Below are 20,669 nucleotides of genomic sequence, written 5' to 3' on the forward strand. Positions count from 1 at the left end.
GTATATAACTCTTTATAAAATACTTTAAAGTCTTAGCTTTAAACCTATATAGCTTAATTATTCCCTATTTATTTATAAAGATAGCCTAATTATTATAGTTTATATTAATAATCTTCTTATTATTAATAAAAATAAGATTATTATTATAAAGATTAAAAAAACCCTATTAAATACCTATAAGATAATAAATATAAGCTTTATTAGTTATTATTTTAGTATTAATATTTATTAAGACTAATATATAAGAACCTTTATACTCTTTTAAAATAAATATATTAAAGCCTTTTTAAAAAAAGCTAGCTTTTTTAACTATAAACCTTATAACTTACTAATAAGTCTTATTATTAAAAGTATTAAATTATAGCTAATTATTAAAAATAGCTAGTATATTAAGACCTATAAAAGCCTAATTTATCTTTCTAACTACTTTAAGCCTAATATCTATTTTACTATTAGCTATTATTATAGATTTATAGTTACCTTACTAGTAGAATATATTACTAGCCTAAAATAGCTTTTATAATATATTAAAGGTATTATTAACTATAAACTTATTTTTATAGGACTTAATAAAGGACCTTAAGTCTATTATAATACTAACTATACTAGCTATTAATAAATATATAAATCTATTAATAGCTTTATTATTACCTTAAGAAGTAGTATTATATCTTAATACTTAAAGCTATAGAATATTATTATATACTTAACTACTAAAGTAAAGTATATTTCTTAATATAATATAGCCTAAGAAGCTATCTAGATTTAGTAAGCTTTTTATTAATACCTTTATTAGTATTAGTCTTTAAGGTATTACCCTCTAAAGGTTAGTAAGCTTTTTATTAATACCTTTATTAGTATTAGCCTTTAAGGTATTACCTTCTATAAGTACTATAATAAACTCTTTATTAGGACTAGGTTTTAAGGTATTACCCTTTAAAGGCTAGTAAGTTCTTTATTAATACCTTTATTAGTATTAGCCTCTAGGGTATTACTTTTTAAAGGCTAGTAAGCTTTCTATTAATACCTTTATTAGTATTAGCCTCTAGGGTATTACCTTCTAAAGGTTAGTAAGCTTTTTATTAATACCTTTATTAGTATTAGCCTTTAAGGTATTACCCTCTAAAGGTTAATAAGCTTTTTATTAATATCTTTATTAGTATTAGCCTTTAAAGTATTACCTTCTAAAGGTTAATAAGCTTTTTATTAATATCTTTATTAGTATTAGCTTTTAAGGTATTATCTTTTAAAAGTTAATAAGCTTTTTATTTTATTACTTTTAAGACTATTATAAGCTAACTAGTATTAAGCCTTTAAGGTATTACCTTTTAAAGGTATTATAGTAGCCTTCTATAATAGTAAGTTATAAGGCTTTATAGGTCTTATAACTATTAAGGCTTTCTTATAACTTATTACTATTTTATTATTTTTAAGATTATTATAAGCTAATTAGTATTAAGCCTTTAAAGTATTACCCTTTAAAAGTATTATAATAGCCTTTTATAATAATAAGTTATAAAGCTTTATAAGTCTTATAGCTATTAAGACTTCCTTATAGCCTATTACTATCTTATTACTTCTAGAACTATTATAGGCTAATTAGTATTATACTTTTAAGGTATTACCTTTTAAAGGTATTATAGTAAGCCTTTTATAACTATAAGTTATAAAGCTTTATAGGTCTTATAGCTATTAAGACTTTCTTATAATTATAATCTTATAAAAGCCTAAGCCTTTATAAGTTTATTACTATTTTATTACTTTTAGGACTATTATAGTTAATTAGTATACTTAATACTAATATAGTATTAGTATAGTATACCTAGTATTAATATAATACTAGTATAGTATTAGTATAATATACTTAATATTAATATAATACTAGTATAGTATACTTAGTATTAGTATAATACTTAGTATACCTTAGTTAGTAGTTTTTTATATATTCTATAGCCTTTAAGATAAGATACCTTTATTAAATATAGTTTATAATATAATTTTTATTTTCTATAAAATTTATTTATATAGGTTTTTAAGTTAAATTACCTTATAAGTAAAAAATAGAAAATATAATAGTTATAAAGCCCTTAATATAATAATAAGGCCCCCTATAAGCTACCCTATACCTAGTATAACTATAAGCTACTTTATATTTAATATAACTATAAACTACCTTATACTTAGAAGAAAAAGGTAACTTAAGTATACTAATAAATACTATTATATCTATTAGTAAGTAGAAGAATTAAGCTACTATTATAATATATTATAATAGCTATAGTAGTTATTATTTTTCCTTATAGTTATTATTTTATTCTATTATTTATTTTTCTAGTTATTTTTCCTAGTTAATATAGATTAAATAAAAATAATAATAAGTAGCTTAGAAGCTAGAAGAATAATCTCCTATTACCTAGTATATTTAATACTTACCTATATTATATAACTAGATAGAAGTTATATAATATAATAACTTTACTTCTTATTCTATATATACCTTATTAGTCTTAATAAATTAAGCTTAATTCCTATTATAGCCTTTTAATATTTTTAATACTTTTATTTCTTTCTTTTTTTAAGAGTTTCTAGCTTTTATTCTTACTTACTATTCTTTTTTATTCTTAATACTTTATATTTTATTTATATAAATTTAAAATATATTCTATAAAGAATATTATAATTATACTTTTAAGATTATTTTTAATTCTTATTATTATTAATTTATATTATATAATAAGACTTAATAAATAAATAAATATATTTTTTTATAATTATTAGCTTTTAATTATAGTTAAATAGTAATTTTAATTATATTTTATTTAAATACTTATAGTTATTATTATTTTTTTATTAATTAATATATAGCTAATAAGTTATTATTTTAATTTTAATTATAATTAATAAGACTTTATATAGATAAGTAATTTAAAGCCTTATTAACTACTAACTAATAGCTAATAAAGAATAAAAGGTATTTTTTTTTCTTTTTTCTTTATTATTAATATTATCTTCTTTATTTTTATTAATATATCTTCTTTCTTTTCCTTTTCTACCTTTTCTTCCTCTTCTATATCCCCTTCTTTTATACTTATAGCCTTTCTTTACTAGATCCTATTATTCTTTATTAACTAACTCTATATAGTTACTTTATAATATCTTATCTATTATCTCTTACTTCTATACTTAATTAAAAGAAGGCTTCTAATCCTATTACTAATCCTTCTAGTTCCCTAGCTATTAGTATTATAGCTTATAAGCTATAAAGGTACTAAATAAACTAGTTAGTTTAATTAGTATAATATAATAATAATAATAATAATAATAATATCTTTATATTTCTATAAATTATATAATTTAACTTAATAGTAAATATTAATTAAAATTAAGACTAGAAAGAATATATTATATAGTATTAAAATAAGTATATATATATTTATTTATTATATTACCTTAATTAGACTTTATAGTCTTTTTAATACCTTAATAAACTTATAAGTACTAGAAAAACTATAATATCTAATTATTACTAGCCTTTATCTAAATAAAAACTAACCTTTCTTATATACTAATTTACTATTATATAATAATTTATAATACCCTAATATATATAATTTAAATTAAACCTAATTTAGTACCTATAATTATAAGGAACCCTAGTAATTAAGGGACTATATATTACTAGTAAAGTTAGTATTACTAGTATTAAATATATAGTAGCTAAGGATCTATAGTAAGTATAAATTATATAAAATAACTAATTAGCTATAAAGTAAAGAAGTACTTAGAGTTAGCCTAAAGAAGAATTAGTTATAAGATTAATAAAACCTATATATAAGTTAAACTTAAATTAAGATTTTAAATAGATTTATAAGAATAAGATTAACTTATATAAGTTTTAATTATTATTTAAATAGTATTTAAACTTTAATTAAAAAGATATATTATCTTCCTTTTAATTATTATAAAATAAAAGGGATATTTCTTAAAAGAAAAAAAGGAATAAGCTTTAGTCTTAATAAGTAATATAACCTACCTTTTTCCTTTTCTACTTTTCTACTTAATTTAACTTAACTATTATAATTCTAAAGTTTTTATTAAAGAATTACTTAGAAAGAGAATAGAAGCTATTACTAGAAATAAGGCTAAATTATAAAAAAAAAGAAGTATCTTAACTTCTTTATCTTTTTAATCTCTTCTAAGATATCCCCTTATTATACTAATAAGGAAAGATATAATCTAGGAAATTAATAATTTCTTTAAAAAGGCTAAAGATAATATATCCTCTTTACTAAATAAAGAAAAAAAAGAGATTTAATAGTAGATTTATAAGGCTAGGTAAAAGAATACCTTAAAAAAGGAATATTAACTCTTTAAGACTAAGCTAAATAAAAGAAGTTATTTATTATAAAATAAAAGTAATAAAGATAATTACCTTTTTTAAGGTATTTAGATTTAAAATATTACTAAACTACTAAACTAATATAACTTCTAAATCTATAATTAATAGAAGAAAAACTTATAAAAAGTCTTTATAGCTAATTTAAGGAAGTTTTATAAGGAATCTTTAAAAATTATTTATACTTAAGAATATATAGACTTAGCCTACTAGGCTAAATAAGACTAATACCTAGATAAGCTATTATTAATTAAATAAGAAGAATATAATAATAACTAGAACTACTTTATAAAATAGAGTAAAGTTTTATTAAAAAACTTTACTAACTTAGAAATAAATATAGTTATTACCTTTAAGTCTATTAAATAGAGGCTAAGCTAATACCTTATAGATTTTTATTTATACTTAGATTTACTAAAGAAAAAGGTACTAATACTTTTAGAAGTTAAGAGAGTTTAATAGTATCTTATAAAACTATAAAAATAGTTATAAAAAAAAATTATTAACTATATAAATAAGAACTTAAAAACTAGGGAAGAAGTAGTATTAGCTATAACCTAATACTAAGAAAGTAATATATTAAAATAAAGACCTTTAGATTAAGAATTAAAAGAAGATACTAATAAGAAGTATAAACTAAACTATAAGAATAACTAATAGAATTAAGATAGACTAAAGCTAGATTACTAAAGAAGACTATCTATACTATACTAAAAGAGAAAGTTTCTTTTATTATAAAAAAAGAAAAAAATTATCTATTATAAGTATAATAAACCTAGATATATAACACCTAAATACCCTAAGTATAAAAATACTAATAAGCTAGATTTAGGAAAAGGAAACTAGATAGTATAATTAGTTTTTTTACTACTCTAGTCTATACTAACCTTTTAAAACTAAAAATATAAAACTTAGAAAAAAAGCTATAATTAGAGTTTAAAATAGACTTAATATAAAGAGAATTTATATAAAAAGAAATAATAACTAAACCTTTCTATATAATAAGTACTTTAGCTAATTAGATAAATACTACTTAAGTTATTCTAAATATAAAGGTAGCTATAAGTCTAATTAGTATTAAGTTAGCTTTATAACTTAATATTTAAAAATTAAAAGTAAAACTATTAAGAATTAAGATAATAAAAGGGGTTTAATTCTAAATAAGTAAACTTTATAAAGTACTAATTACTTTAATAAATTCTAGAAATATTATAAAAACTATTATAATCTAGTATTCCTTATCTTAAGATTTAGATTAAAGAGACTACTAGCTCCTAATTAGAATACTAGGTTTAAAAAACTATAATATCTTTATTAATCTAGTTTAATAACTATAGTTCTTTAAAACCTAAAGTATATAAATTATATTAAATAAGCCTTAGTAGTTTAAGAAATAACTATAAACTATTATAATAGTTTTTATAGTAATTAACTTACCTAAATTACTATTACTTCTAGAAGATAAAGAGGAACTAAAGCTAGTATTTTATATAATCCTTTTAGAATTATAGGATTACTTTAATATATTTAATAACTTTAAGGTTAGAATTATTCCTAAGTTTAAAGATTCTAATTATACTATTAATATAGTAAAAGGATAGATACTACTTTATAATTTTATCTACCCCCTTTTTTTAAAAGAACTTAAGACTTTATAGGAGTTTATTAATAAAGCTTTAAAAAAAGAGTAGATTTACCCTTTAATAAGCTTTACTAGATCTTCTATATTATTTATCTTTAAAAAAGATAAAAGCTTTTAACTTTATATTAATTATTAAAGTCTAAATAAGGTTATTTAAAAGAACTAATACCTATTACCTTTAATTACTAAGATTCTAGACTAAATCTTTAAAGCTAAGTATTTTTTAAAAATTAATATTAAAAATATATACTATTATATCTATATTAAAAAAGGTAATAAATAGAAAACTATATTTAATAGTTATTATAAGTATTATAAGTTCTTAATAATACTATTTAGATTAACTAATATATTAATAATATTCTAAAGCTATATTTACTAAGTAGTAAGTAAACTATTAAACTATATTTATATTATCTACCTTAATAATATCTTAATTTTCTTAAAAACTAAAAAAGAATATATTAAATATTTAAAATTAGTTTTAAAGAAACTATATACTATAGAACTATATATTAAACTCTTAAAATATAAATTCTACTAATTAGAAGTTAAATTCTTAGGATTCTTACTCTTAGAATAGGGAATCTAAATAGATCTTATAAGAGTAAAGATAATCTAAAAATAGCCTAAAATAAAGATATTTTAAGAAATTTAAGTATTTTTAAGATTTTATAATTTCTATTAATAGTTTATTAACTAATATTTAGCTATAGTTTTCTTACTTATAAGTTACTTAAAAGGTATAGTAAATAGGAAAAAACCTAAAAAAGTAGATATAGATAAAGCTAGTTAAAAGGTATTTTAATAGCTTAAAGAAGTATTTTAAAGTATACTACTATTAAAAAACTATAAGGTTAGAAAACTAGTTTAACTTAAGACTAATATATCTAAAGATATAATATTAAAAATAGTATTTTAAATAGATAAAAAAAGAAAATATTATCTTTTTACTTTTTAGTCTTAAAAACTAATAAATATAAAATAAAATTATACTATTAAAGACTAAGAAATACTAGTAATTATAAAGAGTTTTAAATATTAATAATAATACTTTAATAAAACTAATATACTAATAGAAATCTTAATAAATTATTTAAATCTCTAAATATTTATAAATACTTTATAACTTAATAGTAAATAAACTAAATAATATATATTTTTAATACTATTTAGCTTTATAGTAAAGTATTATATAAAGAAAGGTAATTTAGTTAATACCTTAAGTTATTAATCTAACTATATTTTAAAAGATAGCCTAGATATAAGTCTAATAAATAATCTTAAAAAGAAGATAGTATTTATTATTATAATTAATACCTAAGCTATAAAGAGCTAAGTAGAACTAGTCTAACTTAGAAATAAGGAAGATATAGAAAACCTAGGTAGTATACTAATAATAGGTAATATACCTATAGGTTAAATATAGGGTATAGTCTTATAAGACTTAAACCTAACTTAATAGAAATTTAATAGGCTAAGTATAGAAGTATTTATTATAGTTATAAATATATATTACTATAAAATAAAGGAAATAGATTTAAAAGTATCTATTCTTAAAGCCTAAAAGGTAGACTAAATATATTAATAATATTTCTAAGGAACTTAGTAAAGGAAAGGCTAGTAAGTTAAGAGTAATTTACTATTATACTATAAAGGTAGGATCTATATTCTTAAGAATATAGAGCTTATTAATAAGCTATTATAATTATACTATAATAATCTATTTATAAGATATTTTAGTATAAATAGAATAAGTAATATTCTCTAATAAAACTTTTATTAAGAATATATAAATTATAATATAAAAGACTATATTATTATATATACTACTTATTAACTAGTAGTAATAAAGTAATATAAGCTATATAATATACTTATATTATTATTAATACTAAGTTAATTATAGGTAGAGTTAAGTATAGATTTTATTACTAGCTTATTACTAGTCTATTTTAAGAATAAGGAGAAAGACTTTATTCTTATTATTATTAACTATTATATAAAATATTTACTCTTCTTTATAGTCTTTTATATAATAAAGGCTACTAACCTAGTAGATTTATTCTATATATAGGTAGAATTAATATTTAGTACTTTAGATAGTATTATCTTAGATTATAGTATACTATTTACTAGTAATTTCTAGGTAGAATTATACTATATAATATATATTTATTAATAATTATCTATTACTTTCTATCCTTAGATAGATAAATAGATAGAATAAATAAATTAAATATTAAAATACTATTTATACTACTTCTTAATAAAAGTATAATATAATTAACTAAGGCTACTATATATAGTTTAATATATATATAATAATATAGTAAATATTATAACTAAGAATAGTTTAGCTTTTCTACTTATAGGTTTCTATCTTAAGATATATATATAAGTTAAGGTTAACTTATTTAAGGAGGGACTACTAGAACCTAGAACCTAGATCTAAAAACTATAAAAAGTATAAAATAAAATAACTTAATATTAAGAAGTAGTAATAGTATATTAGAACTAATATTATAATATAAAATACTAATTACTAGAACTTAAGAAGAGAGATCTAGTTATACTCTTTATAAAGAACTTTTAAGTTAAGGCTACTTAAAAAAAGCTAGCCTTATATTAGATTAGATTACTATATATACTAAATAAAATAGGTTTATAAGTATACTAGCTTATAATACCTAGATAATATAAATATCTATATAATATATTCTATATTAGCTTATTAAAGCCTTAAAAAGGGGGTAATATTAAATTACTATTAATATTAAACCTTAAAAATCCTAAAGATAAGTAGAAAGTAAAGAATATTATAAATAGCTATAAGTAAAGAAAGATCTAATTATTCCTAATTAAATAGAAAGAATAGCCTATTAAATATAATAAATAGGTATAAAAAGAAAATATAGCTAATATATAGATAAGTATTAAAGAATATAAGACTTAAAATAGTCTTAAGAATATACTTAGAAAAAAAGGATATTTAAAGAAAAGATTATATTAATAACTACTAAAAGGATAAAGGATTTTTATAAAATAGTATTAATTATATAATAAAATAAAAAAAAAAAGAATAAATAGAAGTCTTAAATTATATCCTACTTATTATAGGGGAATATTATAAATACTAAGAGTACTTACTTTAAATTCTATAGCTTATAAGGGAAAAGAATAGGATAAGATATATAAGTATTAGGTTTAAAAAGATACCTTAGTATTAAGCTAAGGATTATAACTATTATCTATTAAGGTTAATCCTAATAAAGGGATCTTACTATTAATCTAAACTATAATTATATTATATATATTTATTAGATTATTATATTTAATATAGAAATCCTATCTAAAGAAAAAGAGAAGTTAGTTATAAGTCTAAAAGGACTATAAATAAGAAAAGAATATATACCTATAAGAACTTCTTAGTTATAGTTAAATTATAAGTAGAATTATATTAATTTTTAACTATATTAAAAGTTAAGGCTAAATTAAAGCTAAGTTAAGCTAGATCTTAATACGCCTCTTAATAAAGAATATATTTATTATTATTATTTCTTACTTTATACTAAGACTAGCTAAGGTCTAAAAAATAAATAAACTAGGCATAATTAGCTAGTATACTATAGGGATTCTATTAAAAAAAGAAAATATTAGTTATAAAATAGATTTAAGTATTAAACTATTAATATATAGGTTAATAACTAATATATATTTTATAATAGTATATATACTAAGATATTTCTACTAGAAACTAAAAGTATCTTATAAAAAAGTATTATATAGGAAGGAATTCTAACTTAAGCTTATATTAATAAGCTATAAGGGAGTAGGGAATATAATATATATAGAAAATATTAGTTATATAAGTATAATAAGTAATATTAATTATTTTATTAAAGGAATTAAAGGTATTACCCTCCCTATCTATATTATCTATTTATTTTTCCTTAAAAGATTAGTTATAGGTATTAATATAATTACTATTATTATTATTATTATCTTTAATAATATCTTATTTAGTATTTATATCTAAATCCTTAATCTTAATAATAGGAGTAATAGGAGTAATAGGATATAATAGTTATAAGTACTAAATAAAGTTATAATTATTAAAGAAGATTTAATATAATTTAATAACTATAGAATCTCCTTTATTAGAAGGAATAATAAGATAAGTTAATAAAGGCTTAAGTACTAAGGCCTATAAAAAGATATTTAGGCTAGAATAACTAGTAGCTTAACTATAAGTTAAGGTAAAACCTTAAGTACCCTAGTAATAATAGCCTCTTTAGATATTAGAATATAAAATATAGCCTATTTTAAGAGTATATATAAAGAAGGTAAAGGATTTAGTAATATTATTTTACTCTTTAATATATATAGCCTTATTTTAAAGCTAGAATACTTCTTTATTCTATTTAAGCTAATAGGCTACTACCTAAGCTATACTTATTCTAGGGGCTAGGCTTAGGGTTAGTAGTATAGACTAAGAGCTAGGATATTCTTATATAAAATATACCTATAGTATATTAGTAGAGTTATTAGGCTAAAAAAATAAGGTATTAGTAAGATTTATAAGTTTAAGCTAAATAAAGATTAAACTATAATCTAGGTATAAAACTAGGGATATAGGTTTTATTAATTAGTATCTAACTAGCTAAGGTAGTTTATAAGATTCTTAAATTAAAGTAATATAAGACTAGGTAGTAAAGGAAATACCTATACTAAAAGAGTAGCTATAGTATTAATATAACCTAGAGGTAAAGGGAATATAGGTTAATATACTATTTAGTTAAATAAAGTAGTTAGTCTAGTTATAGTTCTAATATAAAGGCTTTATAAGGTTTAATAAAGGCTTATTAGGAGATTAGGAAAAATAGGTAAGTACTACTACTATTTAATAATAATAACTAGGGAGGTAGCCTAATCTAAGAATACCTTATTATAAGTCTACTTACTATAAGGAGTTTTATTTATTTTATTAAATTACCCTAATTAAACCTTATAGTTCTTCTAGTACCTTAATAAACTTATAAGTGCTAGAAAAACCATAGTAGCAGACTTATACCTATACCTTACTATACTAGGCACTATCCTAGCCTAGGTAAAAACTAGCCTCTCCTATATACTAATCTACTATTATATAATAATTCCTAGTAGGTTTAATAGTATTTAGTATTTCTTAGTAAGTAGGTTCTTAGGCTACTACTTTAATCTATATCCTTCTATATCTTCTATTAATTATTAACTATCTAGGTATATTAATTTTACTTACCTCTATATATATATCTAAGTAGTAGAATAGTTCCCTACTATTAGTACTTTTTATAAGGTTATATACTATAGTATTTATATAGTTTTTAGCTTTATTTTATATATTAAGGGCTAAAGATAGTATAATAGTTAGTATATATTACTTTAGCTTTTACCCCTACCTACTCTATAGTTACCCTACCTATATTCCCTTATAAGTTAGTTATATAGTAGAATATACTACCTAACTTTTAGAAAAATCATTTAGGGTGCCTCTAGCTAGATTTAAACTAATAATCTATATACTAACCTACATAGAACTCTATACTATAGAACTACTATACTATAGAGGCTACTATAAAGAGTTAATATAATAATTTAAGGAATATAAAGCTAAGAAAAGGTATAAATAGAAAGTTATAAAAGGATAATATAAAAGAACCTATTTTAAAGGTAAATTAAAGGACTTTTATATTATTCTACTAATTATTTACTAGCTAGTAGTTATTAGCTAATAACTATAATACCTATATAAATTAACTATACTATATTTATAAAATAACCTATTACCTAGGGTATATATTCTATTTATAATAGTAAAGAATAATATAGGGGCTAAAATATAATACCTAAAGAAGTACCTCTTAGAAGGGGAGGTAATTATAACACCCTAATATATATAATTTAAATTAAACCTAATTTAGTATTTATAATTATAAAGAACCCTAGTAATTAGGAAACTATATACTATTAGTAAAGTTAATACTACTAGTATTAAATATATAGTAGCTAAGGATCTATAGTAAGTATAAATTATATAAGATAACTAATTAGCTATAAGGTAAAGGGGTACCTAGAGTTAGCCTAAAGAAGAATTAGTTATAAGATTAGTAAAACCTATATATAAGTTAAGCCTAAATTAAGACCTTAAGTAGACTTATAGGAATAGAATTAACTTATATAAGTTTTAATTACTATTTAAATAGTATTTAAACTCTAATTAAAAGGATATATTATCCTCCTTTTAGTTATTATAAAATAAGGGGGATATTTCCTAGAAGGAAAAAGGGGATAAGCTTTAGTCTTAATAAGTAATATAACCTACCTTTTTCCCTTCCTACTTTTCTACCTAATTTAACCTAACTATTATATAATTCTTAATAGGTTTAATAGTATTTAATATATTCTTAATAGATAGGTTTCTAAACTATTATCTTAATCTATATTTCTTTATATTTTTATTATTTATTAATTATCTAGGTATATTAATTTACTTACTATCTATATATATATCTAAGTAGTAAAATAGTTCTTTACTATAATATCTATAGGTATATACTATTATATATATATAGTTTTTAGCCTTATTTTATCTATTAAGGGCTAGGGTGGTATAGTAGTTAGTATATATTACCTTCTAGCTTTTACCCTAGCTAACTCTATGGTTACCTTGCTTGTGTTCCCTTATAGGTTAGTTGTAGACTAGGCGCTACCCGACTTTTAGAAAAATCGTTTAGGGTGCCTCTAGCTGGATTCGAACTAGCGATCCAAGTGCTAACCTATACAGAACTCTATAACACAAAACCACTATACCATAGAGGCTTCTTATAAGTATATATATAAGGAATTATACTTACTACCTTTTATAGAAGGTTTTCTAGTAAATTATAAGATAGAGAAGATTAGCTTATAATATCTATATTCTAAGGTAAGAGTTTAAGGAACTTAAAAATAATAGATTAGGAGCCGCGATTAGCGATGATAGCGGCATTTTAAGCTTCCACATGGATTGGCAAACACCCCCCTACCGCGGCATTAGCATTCTTCGATCTGTATATAGACATCATATAGAGCTTACCTGATTTTGAAAGCTTAGCCAAGGACTGTTGTACCTCGTGGTGGTCCAGATCTCCCGAGCTGTTCTTTGAATCACGGAGAAAGCCAATGGCCTCGCAAGCGCGGTCGACAGCCTTACTGGCGTCCGCAGTGACACGAGAGCTAAAGAAGCGTAAAGCATCGTATACAAGGCCCAACAAGGCCGCATCAGCTTCTCTAGCAAATTTGACATTATCCCCATTCTGAGGATGTCCAGGCGTAAGGAAAACATGGTGGATAATTTCTCGAAGCTGGTCCTCGGGCACCCCAGCCGCAGCTGGCAAGCTGTGGTGGAAGGCATGGCAGATCAATCCTCGAGAGCAACTATTTTCAAGGGTTAGCATACTTCGTAAACTGATTTTTTTGCTTTCGCGCGGGATAGTTACCTATTCAGAAGCTCACAGAAGTGGCAGCCAGGAGCCAGGCCAGGGCCAAATGGCCAGGGGTAAATGGATCGTGCAAGTCTCCAACAAAATTGAGCTCTTGTAGTAGCTTTAAAAAGAAAAGAAAGGAAGCACGAAGCAATCAAAGCATACGAGGATATCGTGATTTTGGAGAGAGAAAATCTTGCCGCGAGAAGTGGTGTTGACGTTGTTAAATGAGCACCTCGCGTCCTTTTTTTTTTTGACCAGGGGGGCATCGTTGTTGCTGCCACTTCACTCTGCCCTCCGTTTGCACGTTTGCACGCTGCGTGCGAGTGCAAACACAGTCGCCCGAAAAAAAGGCTGTGGCAGCTGCCAAGCTCTTTGGTTTTTGTATTTGGGGGAAATGAGACGAAATTGATTGATATTCGGCCTGCATGATAGAATTGAATACTACAGGGCATGGTTTTTGGTCACTGCTCAAGCCGCGTTTTTTTAGGGGCCTACCTTGCCGCCCTTCGTGAGTCTGACCAATGCGGCATCGCAAACGCCGTACATTGTAATGTTGGATCAACTAAGACTTCTCGTTATTCAATTTTCCTTGGACATAGACCTTGAGTACTATAGTTGCATACATGTCGTCTAATTACCATTCAGCACCCCTTTTCGATTGACTCCATCATATCTCATCCACAAGTATAAAACGCCTTCTAAATCATTAGCCCGCGTAGTTTCCCCATTCTTCAATCCAAATGTCCGTCCCACGTTATCCACAATCATTCAACAACGCGGTGGCGCCATATTCTGCAGCCTCTGCGACTTGGCCTGCAACATAAACGGCAGAAACGCGTCCATGGTCTCCTGGACGGTCATGCGCTCCCAGCGAATCACAGCATGCACGCGCTCTGCATCATACCAGCAGCCGGCGCGGCTCGCCTTGGGCGGCTCCCCGCGCAGCTCCATGAAGAAGCGGCTAACGAGGCGGTAGTGTGCGTGCGCAAGCTCGTCCGTGGCCGGCACCTCCTCCCAGCGGGCATCGTACGCCGGCCGGCCCGTGCTGCGGTCCTTCTGCGGCAGGTAAGGGTTCGTCACGCCGTAGCCGCGGTAGTGGTCGTCAGTGTAGTAGCAGTCGGTTAGCCAGCGGCCGAGGTATGTGGCATCGTCCTCGGAGGGCGGCGTGTCGGGCGGGCCCTGCACGGCCAGAAACCACCGCATGTACGCGGCGCTCGCCGCCAGCGGGTCGAAGCAGAAGAGGTGCGCCACTGTGTCGGCGGCCGGTGGCGCGTCCGGGCGGTAGGCAAAGGTGTCGGGCCCGGGCACAGACGTTAGGTGCGGGCACGGCGTGACGGCGGCCCCGGCGGCCACAATGGGCTGTGGGATGAAGCACGTGCAGGTTTGCCAGTAGTGTGGCCGTGGTTTGGACGGGTTCGGGCACCAGCAGCCCGTGGTCGTGAGACGCTCGGCCGGCCGGAAGTGGACGAGGTGAGCGTTGGTCGTTGGTGCGGGTGTCGTAGCGGCAGCGGTAGCTTGCTGCTGGGTACAAGATTTCGATTCTGTCTGTATGGGTGTACTTGTATACAAAGGGCCGAGGGTCGCGGACAAGGTGCTGGCGACGTACGCACAAAAGCCGTTGTGGATGTCGAGGAGAATGGGGTCGACGGGCTGCGGCCCGGCCCGGCCACGTCGGGCACGTCGCTGGATGCGGAAAAGAAGAGTAGAGTCCATGGATGATCTTTTGACGGATCTGGAAACAGAGCGTGGTAAAGATCGGCAGGTGATATGTGGTTAATATAAATCTCGCGTGAGTGCCATAATAACAATCGAATCGATGTCATGCGGGGAGCGCGCTCCGGTTCTAGCGTGCAGCAGCCACATGTTTATATAAGTGAGCATGTATGCATATGGACCCGGCTAGAAAAATCACCATGTGTGGTTTCACCCGAATCGAGTCCTGTTCACCAGAGCGTCCCCCCTCCTCGGTCCCTAAGCGAACTCGTCCTAAGCTAGCGAGTGGCCGAAACCGCCTGGACTCAAGAGCCGAGCACACAAGCGAGAGACACGGCATCGGCAGCATCCAAGTGATAATATTTGTAAACAAAAATGGTAAGTGTCTGTCGATACAGTTCCTCAAGACGCTCGTCCACGTAAGCGTACTATCTATCGCGAACCTCTCGGAACCGGACGGACTCCGGTGGGTGCCTCATCAGTGCGGAACACTCTACAATGCATCATCCCGTGTGATTCAAGCATAACGATGCAAAGGATCCTGTAATAGTTATTGTTAGTGGCTAGCGCCTTGCAATGGCTGAGATGAATGAATGTGGCCCGCAGCATTGATGTCTTAGGATGGTGGAGGACTTGCGATAATGCAGGAATCTGTTGTAGTCTACGCGGAGAAGAAAATGACGACTGTGCCGATGTTTTGAGAATGCAATTTAGAGACATTCGCGTTACACCGAGAAGTAATTGGTAACTGGAGGAGAATGTGTAAGCACCCATGTACACGGACCTGGCAACTGGTACACTCGAGAGCCAAACCACGTCCGCGTAAAAAGTGACTTCAAGTTTCCTGTTATAGCACCTACTACGGAGTAGAGTTGAAAGAAAAATGAAGCATTTTACCACTATCACACTGGGAAGCAAGGTTTGGAGGGCTGTATCCGCGTGGCTTCGGCAGCCCTAGTCGTGGCGCTTGCACAACACGGTCAACACCAGCGGAAAATCGAGTCGTCGCCGTTGCCCATGTCATACTCGGCCCTTTTCTGGATTCGCCAAGCCAGCAGCACGGGAAGAATATGAACCAGCAACGGCACACTCTAGCCAAGGCATGCAGGGTTGGCGTGTCCGGCACGCGGTTCTGTAGCCCACGCTGAGAAGAATTCCCTTTTCATCTTCGTTAGCTTCTTGGTCGCAAAATACAGACGCACATGAGTATGAGTCTGAATTCGACTGCGTCGCATTGCATGATGATAGTGTTACACCACATCGCGTTGTTTCCTCCACTCCGCAATAAGAGGCAACACTACTGATCACATAGATAGCAGGCAAGGAGGCTCCATTTGGTCCTTGCCACAACACATTCTTTCAAACGTGTTACTTGAATTCTTTCAGTGAGGGCACATGTTTGCCACCGTACATGTGCTCTTCGGGGCCGTTGCCTGTTACACATGTTCGACTCGTAAGTGTCGCACAGATTTGTCTCGAGAGAATGACTTTGTTTGGCCCAGGATGTGATGGTGTGACCCGGAAAATCGGTTGTAACGACGGGATTAGATAGGGTGGATACTGTCTTGGACTGATCTGCCAGTGCGGAGGAGATCCAGAGAATTTCTCGTCACAGAACAACAGTCACGAGGTGTCTGTTGACGTTTGGCGGACTCATGGGCTTCCATTTTAGGACGGATATATGAGGTGTGCAAGGATCAAGAGTCCACAAAGCCACAGCTTGCCTAGCTTCACAAGTGTCAGCGGTGTCAAACAGCAGGGATTTGGTCGTCGCGATTCGTGAGGAGTTGATGTGACCGGCGCAATGTGTTGGCCAAAACTCGGACGAGAAGCAGCGCGCTATGGCTTTGTAGCCCGTCTCGTGAGAGTTCTTCCGAAGGATTAGTGACAAGAAACAGTTTTCATTGGCAGGACTTGGCTTCATTGTAGAGCAGCTCCTTGTCATTTACTTGATACGACAGTTGATATCGACTGTGGATAGTCGCCGAAGCCTTTTTGAAAGTCAATTTTTTTTGTATGAGCCGGTATTAATCGTTGCCATTACAATGCATGGGTGCCCTGATGCTTTCACAAGAAATCATTTCGTTGCCGCCTTGTGGCAATTTTGGTGTAGTGGTAGGGTAGCTGCATGAGTTGCACATTAGTTAATTTTAGGCGCCGCCATTCGGGTATGGATTTGTGCTAAATTTAGCGAAGGTCAGGAGCGAGCGGCTCTTTCGTGGCTGGCCGACCTTTGTACCCTTTGTACGTGTACCTTGTACCTTGGCTGCCAGTTCTTTCTTCGTAAGTGGCTTGGCGGCGCTTACGGCCATGTTGCTATGTATTTCTTCAAATTGATTCCATTCTCTAGATATGATGTTGGTGGATGACGTCGGTCGGGTAAGGTATCGGCGCGACAGCTACTCCGTAGAGTGGTGGCGCACCACGAACGTGGCGCAGGGCTGAATAGATAGCGAAGAAGGATAGTTGAATCCAACTGGCAGGATCGGTAACACGGCAGTCACAGAATTTCTGACCAATGTAGGAAAAATATCAAACACGTTTTGCCAGGTCGGTTCCGGATCTTCGCAGGGTGTTGGCAGACGGGGCTGAGGAACGGGGGGGGGGGGGGTTGCGAGACGTCAAACGAAACAGGGCGGTTGGTGTCGCCGGATCGCGAGCCAGTAAAGTTGTTGTCAGTCAGCCGGTTACTGTATCAGAACTCTTTGGAAGACTGGCGCCAACTTTGAAGGGAGGAGCCGTGCGCGGGACCCTTCTGGAGCCGGCTGGGCGTGGCAGTGACGGTGGGTATGGTGGTAGTGCCAAGCGTGAGATTGCTGGTAATAGCTGTTAGTGATGGAAAGATTCCAGAGGATCGAAGTAACTAGGTAAGCATTTCGGCTGTGTATTATTAGTCGGCTACGGCTGATATTGGTATCCTGGGTATAGTTGCTGTTCAACAGACTATTAGCGTTGACGAACTAGACATGTTTCATGGCATAAGAATGACGGGCGGCCGGGGGATCATGACGTTTGAGACAGGAGGGCAGAAACGGAAAGAGAGCGCCAGCAATTTAGTGTGAGATGACGATTGACGGTGGTGCAGGGACCCGATACACACGAGTTCTCAGTAACCACCATGACTCCCGCCATGCAGCCCGTGCAGATGATATCCCACAGCTCTGTCAGACTTTTCCCCTGCGCAATACTCCGTATTTGTACGTGTATTCGACCCCTGTTAGAGAGTCATCCCGCGATCGGGCTGTGCCTTCTGGATGGTTTCCGTTCCGACGCGCAGGGCGGATGGAGCGGCAGTAGCGTGGCTTCGGACAGCCGAGGCGGGCTGGTGAAGGAAGACCGGCGTGAAAGAAGACTGGCGCGAAAGAAGGGCGGACGATGGATTGACGCGGATTCGCGAAATGTCTCTGGTGTAGTCAGACGAGGCTTGACTTGCGCCATGTTGTGTCTTGAACGAGGCATGTGGGCAACGAGCTCGACCGGCAACAATGGGCTAAATTTGATCATAGTACACTAAATCCGGAAATTAGCAACATGATGGTCTGAGTTTCACCGAACGGCCGTGTCGAGTTGTTGTGCACAAATGCGGAGAGTTTGCAGTGTACAGGGTGGTTTGCAAAGGGATGGCAGACAGGGCAGCCAGCTCCCCTGTTTTTCTAGCATGCTCCACTAGACAAGGCCTAGCTTCGAGTTGCTATGGCCTGTACCTCTCTAGACGGGCTTGTGGCGTTGGCGATGAGCGGACGTGGGACCATCACTACCTAACCGAGCGTAATCCGTAGCTCGCGCTGTCCAGTCAATTCTGGGCTGCATTTGCGGCACAGTGCGGTTATCAGTGAATAATACCAAAAATACCAAAACGCGTGTTATCTGTCGTTCCTTTGTCCAGTTGCCCAACAGTGTACAAAGTATCCAGGGAGGTACCGGCCCTGTAACGACAAAAATACGCTAAGCCACTGCCCAGACAAAATATCGCAGCCACAAAGGAACAGGATCCGCCCCCACCCACACCTCGTGGCCTGGGCTGCCGATCCAATGATCCAATGCGTGAATGCCTGCGTCCGTCTTTGCCTTTTCCCCGTCATCAAAGCCGTTTCCCGTTTCCCGTTTCCCAGGAGCCTCCTCGTGCAGGTGCCCCAACTGGCAACGGCCAATCTCACTTGCCATTTATTAGTATTGCCCGTTTCTTAAACGCCTGCTCTCCGTTTGCTGGCTCCTGCTCGTCTTACATACCACCTGCTTATCTTATTTAACGTTGCCCTCCCCCCTCCTCCGGCATCCTCCCCTTTCCACGTCTCTCCATTATTTGCCATTCCATCGTTTCGTTGTTTGTGCGCCAGACTTTTATTCTTTCTTGTCCATTTTACTACTCAGCTTTAATCTTGCTTCTCGTCGTCGTCTGCACGTCTGCTTCCACCTCAAACACGTCCACAGCACACCCGCGATACCCATATAACGCAACCATACAAACCCCCGCCATGTATTCCAAAACTCTTTTCGCCATCGTGTCGGCTGCCCTGGTCGGCAACGCCGCCGCTTACGAAGACGCCAAGATCATCAACAACAACCCTCACGGCGTGACGTATTCTGGAACCCTTCCCGACAAGCCCTTCTTCAAGGGTGCCGACCTCGCCGGCAACGTTGTTGGATCCATCTCGGCCACTGCTGCTGAGAATGGTGTCGGTACAAAGTTTACCGTCAAGTTTTCCAACTTCCCCAAGTCCGGCGGTCCCTTCAGTATGTTAAGCCGTCTTTCATTCTGTTTGCCTCTTATGCTAACCTGTTAGTCTACCATCTCCATGTCAAGCCCGCTGTCGGCGGCAACTGCACTGCTACTCTTGGCCATCTCGACCCTACTAAGCGTGGTGATTTGCCCGCCTGTGAAAGCGACAAGCCCGCCTCTTGCCAAGTTGGTGATCTCAGCGGCAAGTATGGCAAGATCACCACGGATCCCTTTACCGCCGAGTTCACCGACCCCTTCACCTCGCTCGAGCCTGGCAGTAATGCATTCTTCGGCAACGCTTCCTTTGTCGTCCATTATGCCAACACCACCCGCTTGACCTGCGCCGACTTCCACCTAGTCAATGCTCCCGAGCCCGACTGCGGTGGTGGTCACGCCCAGCCTTCTGGTGGTTACGTCTCTCCCGTGCCTTCAGGCACTGCCGGTACCGGTACTCCCACCTACGGCAACCCTGTCCCTACGGTCCCTCTTACTGCTGGGGCCTCGAAGATGGCCATCGCGGCTCCCCTCTTCGCTCTTGGTGCTGCTGCCATGATGCTCTAATTACGAGCTGACTTGTTGGAATTAATTGGGATAAAACGTTGGCGTTAGGTATATATTGTACTGGCGCGCATGAGGCGCAATTCGAGAAGAGAATTCCCCGATACATAGGTACATGACTGTTTGGTACAT

The 20,669-nt window shown here is 32.0% G+C and overlaps 2 protein-coding genes across 2 annotated transcripts; one reads left to right on the forward strand and one right to left on the reverse strand.

Moving 5' to 3' along the window:
- Window positions 1-5,224: 5,224 nt before the first annotated feature.
- CCM_07114 (uncharacterized protein) lies at window positions 5,225-15,259 on the reverse strand (the record flags this gene model as incomplete). Its single annotated transcript, XM_006672252.1, has 3 exons — window positions 5,225-5,238; window positions 13,156-13,496; window positions 14,367-15,259. 3 exons carry the CDS (start codon window positions 15,257-15,259, stop codon window positions 5,225-5,227), a joined length of 1,248 nt encoding a protein of 415 aa, XP_006672315.1.
- A 4,475-nt stretch (window positions 15,260-19,734) lies between these two features.
- Window positions 19,735-20,540, forward strand: CCM_07115 (cytosolic Cu/Zn superoxide dismutase; the record flags this gene model as incomplete). Its single annotated transcript, XM_006672253.1, has 2 exons — window positions 19,735-19,993; window positions 20,044-20,540. The coding sequence occupies 2 exons, from the start codon at window positions 19,735-19,737 to the stop codon at window positions 20,538-20,540; spliced, it is 756 nt and encodes a 251-aa protein (XP_006672316.1).
- Window positions 20,541-20,669: the final 129 nt, after the last annotated feature.

Source organism: Cordyceps militaris (assembly GCF_000225605.1).
Source record: "Cordyceps militaris CM01 unplaced genomic scaffold CCM_S00005, whole genome shotgun sequence".
Classification (NCBI taxonomy): domain Eukaryota; kingdom Fungi; phylum Ascomycota; class Sordariomycetes; order Hypocreales; family Cordycipitaceae; genus Cordyceps; species Cordyceps militaris.